Below are 7,940 nucleotides of genomic sequence, written 5' to 3'. Positions count from 1 at the left end.
GTATTTGTAAGTATAAAAATATATTTTTTAAAAATAATAAAAAATATTAATAATTTAAATTGAACTAAACTTTTAAAAATAGAATATTTCAAATAATATTAAAAATAGACGATCTTATATAACAGGAAAGATCGGGCGATTTTAATAAAAGAACATTATTAACACGTTTATTTTTCTTAACCGTTTAAATACTGAAAGCACATAAGTAGCATTATTAAACTGCTCACTATTAATACGGTCATTTTTTTTTTAACTACCCACTATTAACACTATTGCTTTTTCCACTGTTTTGGTTGGTCACTGCTTCTTCCATATCCTTGACGGTTTTCTATTAAGATTTACATTAAATTAATTCAAATAATACTTCAATTCTTTAATTGAGATATAATTTTTTATTAAATTTTTAATTGAGATATAATTTTTAACTGACAACATTTTTTAAATTTTTATATACTCTTGAATCTATAATAATATATAATGATAAAATCTATTTTGGTGTCTAAATTTTTTTTTTACTTTTATCCTTTTTAATAACTTACTCTAGTATATCAGTATATGTTAATTACAGAATTTTTACTACTTCATTTTTATTTACGTTCTTTTATGCCATACATAAATATAAGTTCTATCATTATTTCACTGACTAAACTAATAAAATATCAATTTCTCCTCTTAATCTCTCTCACTTCACATTATTGATTACTGCATAATACTCTAGGATATATAATTTAAAATCAGCGAAATTTTATTTTGAAGTGGTTGGATTAAAATAGGCATGAGGGAGTTTTATTTTAAAGTGGTGGAGTGATTGCGTTAAAATAGGCATGAGGGAGTTTTATTTTAAAGAGGTGAAGTAAGTTGCATGAAGTGTTTTGTTTTATGTTCGGTCCTCATTAATTAATTAATTAAAATAGTCTATTTTTTTTAATATTTTAAAATTATTCATCTTTTTTATTATTTAAAATTATTTATTTTTTATTATTTAAAATGTTCCACTTTTAAAAATTTACTTTAATTTAAATTATTAATATTTTTTATTATTTTTAAAAATTATACCGTTACAACCAACACAAACGCCGTTACTAGTTCCAAAACCAGAGCCTCTCGACGATTTCTTCTTTTCTAATAATTCCCAACAATACCCTCACTGGTTCCCTCACCAACAACAACCACAACCTAACAACAACGAGTTTGAGTTACACGCGCCACCATTCGCGTCTGCTTCTCCAGAAGAACAAGAAGACTCCGAGCTCTACAACCACTTCTTCCGAGTCTCTCAGCTCTTCCGTACAGCTTTCTCTGATACTCTCTTCCAAAACGATGCCGTTCCGGAACCCATGACGCCACAATCACACTCACAGTCGCAGCCGAATTTTCAGGATTCTCTTTCCTATGCTTCTGCTTCTAATTCCCAACCTGAGGCTGAGGCTGAAGCTGAGGCTGAGGCTGAGGCAACGCCCGAAGCGGATTCACGCGCCTTGGTTCCCGTTCCGCCATCTTCGTCGTTGACCGTCGCGGCTCCTTCGAAGCGCGTGAGCAAGAAGAAGGAGCTAGTGAGAGTCTCCGAACTCAGCCTTCACGAGCAGCTTCATTTCCGTGAGGTCGTGAGGCGAACGAGGATGATCTACGACTCGATCCGCGTTCTCTGCACCATCGAGGAAGAGAAGCGCGTCCAGGAGGAGAAAAGAGCTGCCGAGAAGAGAGCTGCCGCCGCCGAGGAGGAGAGGAGAGCTGCCGCTGCCGCCGCCACCGTCGCTGATGCTGTTACTATTGCCGCCGATGAACCGTTCGCTGCATCTGAATCCACCGTTGAATGTTCTTCCTCAGCTGAAACCACCGTCTCTGTTGCCGTGCCAGCTCCTGAATCCGCCGGGGAACAACAATCGGCGACTGACGATGGCGCCGGCTATAAGCAGACGGAAACAGTCAACAAGGGCGAAGCTGATGCCAAGATGGCGCGGCGGATGCGGCAAAGAGGGGATATTCGTGCGGCGCAGATGATGAGTATGAAGGATCTTTGGCTAAACCGCGATAAGCGAATCTTCGGAGCGATTCCCGGTGTGTATGTTGGCGACGTGTTCCTCTTTCAGATGGAATTGTGTGTCCTTGGATTGCACGGTCAGATCTAGGCTGGCATTGATTACCTGGCAGCTTCCATGAGCCCCAACAATGAGCCAATTGCAACGAGTGTCATTGTCTCCGGTGGCTACGAGGATGATATGGACGAAGGAGATGTCATAATCTACACTGGACAAGGCGGGCAGGCCATGAATTCCGTGAGGCAAGCCACGCACCAGAAGTTGGAGAGTGGGAACCTCGCATTGGAGAGGAGTATGTATCATAATATTGAGGTTAGAGTGATTAGAGGGATGAAGTATGAGGGAGCCGCTGCGAAATCCGGTAAGATTTATGTCTATGATGGTTTATATAGGATTTCTGAGTGCTGGTTTGATGTTGGAAAGTCCGGTTTTGGTGTTTATAAGTATAAGCTTGTTAGGGTTGAAGGGCAGCCTAAGATGGGTAGTGCTATTCTTAAAGAAGCTAGGAGTATTAGGAAAAGTGGAGTGGATTTTCAACCAATGTATTGTCTTTCTGTTGATATTTCCAATAAGAAGGAGAAGGTTGCGGTTCGGCTCTTTAATGACATTGATGATAGTAAGGAGCCGCTTTGTTTTGATTATCTTCCGACAACTGTTTTCCCTCCATTTGTGTTTCATCAGAGCGGGACAGCTACTGGGTGTGATTGTATCGACGGTTGTACGGATGGATGCTTTTGCAGTATGAAGAATGGAGGCGATTTTCCTTATAATCAGCAGGGGATCCTTGTGAGGGGGAAGCCTTTGATTTTTGAGTGTGGCCCTTTTTGCAGTTGTCCACCTCAATGTAGGAACCGTGTGTCACAGAATGGGGCGAAGAACAGGTTGGAGGTTTTTAGGTCGAAGCAGACAGGTTGGGGAGTAAGGTCCTTGGACCTTATTCAAGCTGGTGCTTTTATCTGTGAGTATGCAGGGGTTGTTTTGACTAGGGAGCAAGCACAGCTTTTGACGATGAATGGTGACTCGTTGATATATCCTAATCGGTTTTCTGAAAGGTGGGCAGAATGGGGTGATTTGTCTCAGGTAAACTCGGACTATGTGCGTCCATCTTATCCGTCAATTCCTCCTTTGGATTTTTCTCTGGATGTGTCAACAGTCCGAAACGTTGCTTGCTATATGAGCCATAGTTCAAGTCCAAATGTTATGGTTCAATTTGTTCTGTATGATCACAACAATTTGATGTTCCCTCACCTTATGCTGTTTGCAATGGAGAATATCCCTCCACTGAGAGAGCTCAGCCTTGATTATGGGGTAGCTGATGAGTGGACAGGCAAGCTCTCCATATGTAATGGGTGAATTCATAAGATTCAAGCCCTTCTTGTTTTGCTGAAGCCGAGTTTCAGGCATTGTTTCACTGAGGTAAAAGCCATCTTATATTGTTTAACTCGTCTGGTTTAACCATTATCTTTCACTAGATTATATCATCTGCATATCCATTCTCTGTGCAGTTTCCATTGCAAACTGTTGACTTAATACCATAATCCATATGATAGTGACTTATCGGAATATCATATTAGTATTGTGTTGTTTTCAAACACCTTGGATGTTGGAAACATATTACAGTGAGGGTGATGACTGACCTGACCTTGTTGTCTTTTGAGTATCTTATTGCAGTCTGCGTTGCGAAATGCAAACCCATTATGACTATGGTTGCTCACTGATATATTAACATATTATGCAGTTCATAATTACTTTCATCTGCTTTCCATGGGTGCTATTTTACTGAATATCCCCTTAAAATTTGTTTGACATAGCCAAATGTCCCTTACTGAGTACTGACTTTCCATTCAGTCCCTTTGCAAAATGGTTCGTGTAATTATACCCTCATTTTGTGTTTTGAATTCCCATATTCATGTTGAAGTGATTTTAGTATCTGGTGATTTTCTGATTTGGTAATCATTCTGTGCCTAGATTGTTTAATTATCTAACTTAGTTTGTTAGTAATTTGTGAAGAGCTTTATTATATTACCATTGTCCATTTAGTCTGTCTCTCTTCCCAACATAACCCTCTTTATCATAACAAGTTTCTTAATATACATGTGTAGCCAACAAGAATGTGTTTGGCTTATCAAATAATGAATAGGATTTTATAAACCAATATTAGGCCTTTACTTGACAATTGAAGCTCCTAGAAAATTCATTGCTTGACACAACCCACACTTGGATATTACCATTAACTATCAAACTAGGAATTTGATTCAAACCTAACTTGGCATTCTGTAAAATACAACAAACTATGCTTTTCCTGCCAGGAAAGGTTGGATACATTTGTGTTTGTATAGGACCTATTAATACTGAAAAAATGCTTGAATGGACCACTAACTATTATTCCTTTTTAATGCTAGTAGAAATTGCTTTGATAGAGACATTCTCCTTGGAAAGATGCCATTGTGAATCAATTCTCTTAAAATTTAAATTGATTAGTAGAAATGCATGCATGCCACTGCAGAAGAGTCTTCTTTTGGGCTTTGGTGGGCTTTGGCACCAAACACTATTGTTGTAACTTAGGCTTTTTAAAAACTACTTTTATTTTGTTTTAGCAAACATAACTCTTACGACTTTTGAAAAAACAAAAAAGATAGGCAACTTTCGAAAAGCACAAGCTTTACCAAATCTCCCTTAAGTGTCAATTTCACTTTTTTGGATTCATTAAAAAATTAATGTATTTAGACATTTTGAAAAAGGGACTATTAAAACACACAGTATTCTGCTTTCTAGGGTAACTATTTTGACCATGTCTACCAAGCTTTACACACAAGTGAATAAGTTCTACATCCTTCTCTTTCATTAGGTTCTATTATTGAGCTCTACACATGATAGGAACTCTGGATCCTGGATTGTTATTTTCATATATTTGGTAGGTCAATGTACTTAAAAATGAAAAAAAGGGGTTTAAGTGGGTTTAACCATTGGATAATCCAGCAACCCAACTTAACTCTGAAATGCATAATTTATAAAATTGTCAGGTAACTGGGTCGGTTTATTGTTTTTAACATTGTTCATAATATTGTATCTATTTGTCTCTGACCTTTGTGTTTAATTAACTAACCAAGTTTAGATTGCACATGTACTTTGCACTAGGCTTAGTAATAGATACTCACTGACTCATTCTTGTATTTGTTTGCAGACTTAGCTTGATTTTCAGAAGGGTTCACTGTACCCAGATTTGCGGAACCGTTGGAGTGCTTGCTTATGAACCCTTAGGGTACCGCAAATCGCGTAATAGCTATATTACATAATGGTTTTATCTAACTTCTGTTGGCCAATTCATGGCCTTTTCTGCGTGGTGAAGATCAGGAAATAGTGTTCCTCTGCTTAACTGGAACAAATCTGAAATTATACTCAGTTGTTGCTGCCATCATTTGTTCTTCGATACCTGGTTTTTGGCAAAATATTTGCAAATCTTGTCACCACCCAATTCTAGGAAGTAGTTCGGCTTTGCTAACCTGTTTTTGTCATTGTATATAATGTAAGTTCAAAGCTTGTACAGGGATGATACTAGTGGCTGGCAATGATGGATGAACAGAATGCAGCAAATCTAATTAGTTTTAGAAACAAAATGGGTTAGCAATCTGGTATCTATCATCATAGGCACTTGGGTACTTTTGACCCATAGAATATACTGTAGATATTTCACCTTGAATTTTCATTTTGTTTTTGTTGATTCTGAGTTCCATGTTTGTTTGATGCATTTAGATGACATCAGAACACACTATGCATGTTGAATACTGTTGTTTGCTTAAATTGCTTAAATTGCTTTAGACTTTAAATTGAGTATAGTGGCGTATTGCCAATGGTCCTTAGGAAAAGTATATGATAAAATGGATAGATTAGATTTATTATAATTTATAAGGCCTCAAGAATAGTTGCAAGCCCTTGACATGGTGTAGAAATATATTTTTACATATTGTAGTATAGCTGCTTCATTCTTGGTTCAAGCATATTTGGTGACCCATTGCCGTTAAATTTTTATTTGTAGGTGGGAAAGTGGTTTCACGCAAACAATAATGTGGCTTGGAAGATTCTTTTAACACCAAATTTGGGTCATTATTGCTTAGGGTCAAAGTAGATTGCTCCTGTCACCTGCTTTTATGACAAAAATTTGTTTTTTCTTTTCTTTTCAAGTTCTTCCCCTTATTTTTTAATCTATTTATTTACTTATTTACTTATATGAATAATGCTACACATTCAAGTGTTTTTGTTAATCAAATCCAATTAAATTGGTTTAACATCAACAAAAATCAGTTATGAGTAGCATTACTCCAAATTCTGTTGTTTAACTTGATTAGACTTGATTTATAAAAAGTTTGGATATATAGCATTATTCTACTTATGTGTAGAGGAAGTTACCTTATCCTTTTCCCCCTTATAATGATACAAGAAGAATTCTACACGTACAAGTCATTTATATTTATATGCGCACGTTCTTCTTCGTGCCGTTACTTATATTTATATGCGTACGTTCTTTTTCGTGTCATTCTTCTTCTTCTTTTTCGTTATTTTCTTCTTCTTTTTCGTTATCTTTTGTTGTTGTCGTCATCAACACTACCACCTCTTCTTCCTCCTTTTTTTTTTTTCATTAGAATTTCTTCTTCTCCTTCGTTTTTTTCCTCTTCCATCATCAGTTATTTCGTTGTTGAAGATAATGAATAATTCAATATCAGATTGTCAATTGACCCTTGTTTTGAATCCAATCAAGTGGTTGATGTGTGGTTCGATTTTAGTTAATATTTTCATTAGTAATTTATGATTCTGTAGGTGAATAATATTTCATCGTTAATGGTTTGAATTGAATGTAATGTAAAAGTTATGCATTAAAGAAAATATTTTTCTATATTTTCATCGTTAATATTTTTCGGTGTATGTGTGCTGATAAGTTGTGCATAATTCAAAACTCTTTTTCTCCCTCCTTTTCATCTTCTGCTACTGCTTCTTTTTCGTCATCATCATTTTTTTCTTATTCATCTTTTTTTCTGTTTTATCTTCTCAAATTTCTTTTTGTTTTACTATTTTAACAAGAATAAAAAAATCAAACAAAGAAGAAGAAGAAACACATAATGCTGCAAAATTATTTAGAAAATGATGAACTTACATTCATTCAACTAAGAGAAAGAAATAAGAAAAAAAAGAAGAAAAAAAAAATGCACCATTAGAGGAAACTTTTTTTGTATTTGCAATCAATTTAAGTGTAACACGAAGATATTCGATTGTATTGTTTAAGAATTTTCGGTATATGTGTACTGATAAGTTCTGCATAATTCAAAACTCTTCTTCTTCCTCCTCATCTACTGCTTCTTCTTTTTCATCTTCTTATAATTTTTTTTTTGGGAGGAAAAAATTAAAAAAGAAGAAAAAAATACATAATGTTGCAAAATCAATAAAAAGAGAAGTAGGAAAAAAAATACAGTAATAACAACAGTAATAAAAAAATGACAATGAAGATGAAACACGTGAAGAAAAAGAAGGATAACCGCAAAGAAGAAGGAGAAGAATAAAAAAGGAAGAACGTGGGATACAAAGAGGAACAACGTGACACCGGCGCGTTACGCAAGTGACTTGTATGACTTGTATGCCAAAAAGACTTGTATAGCACTACTCATGATACCAAGCACTAAACTCTGAATATTAATTTTATGAAAACAGCTCCTGAATTGAATTAAAATATTGAATTTTTTTTTAGTTTGGTTTCTTTGATGTCATTAACTTCGATGAATGTAAATTCTGCTAACTTAGATTTATAGTTCGTACTTAACTAGCAAAACTACCTTGAGAGCAATTTATTGCATGTCACCAAATGTTACCAAAATGTTACAACTCACGAGACAAGATGACAGAATAAATTTT

General features: G+C 35.6%; 1 protein-coding gene across 1 annotated transcript; it reads left to right on the top strand.

The window, feature by feature from the left end:
* On the top strand, positions 1,055-5,839 carry LOC107626851 (histone-lysine N-methyltransferase family member SUVH9-like; the record flags this gene model as incomplete). The annotated part of the gene is given in 2 exon segments (XM_016329772.2): positions 1,055-3,455; positions 5,224-5,839. A coding segment is annotated over 1 exon segment (2,338 nt), but the record flags the coding sequence as incomplete, so codon positions are not given.

The sequence above is a fragment of the Arachis ipaensis genome, chromosome B01, assembly GCF_000816755.2.
Source record: "Arachis ipaensis cultivar K30076 chromosome B01, Araip1.1, whole genome shotgun sequence".
NCBI lineage: Eukaryota > Viridiplantae > Streptophyta > Magnoliopsida > Fabales > Fabaceae > Arachis > Arachis ipaensis.
Note: the sequence above shows the minus strand (reverse complement) of the source record. Positions and strands in the feature narration are given on the sequence as shown.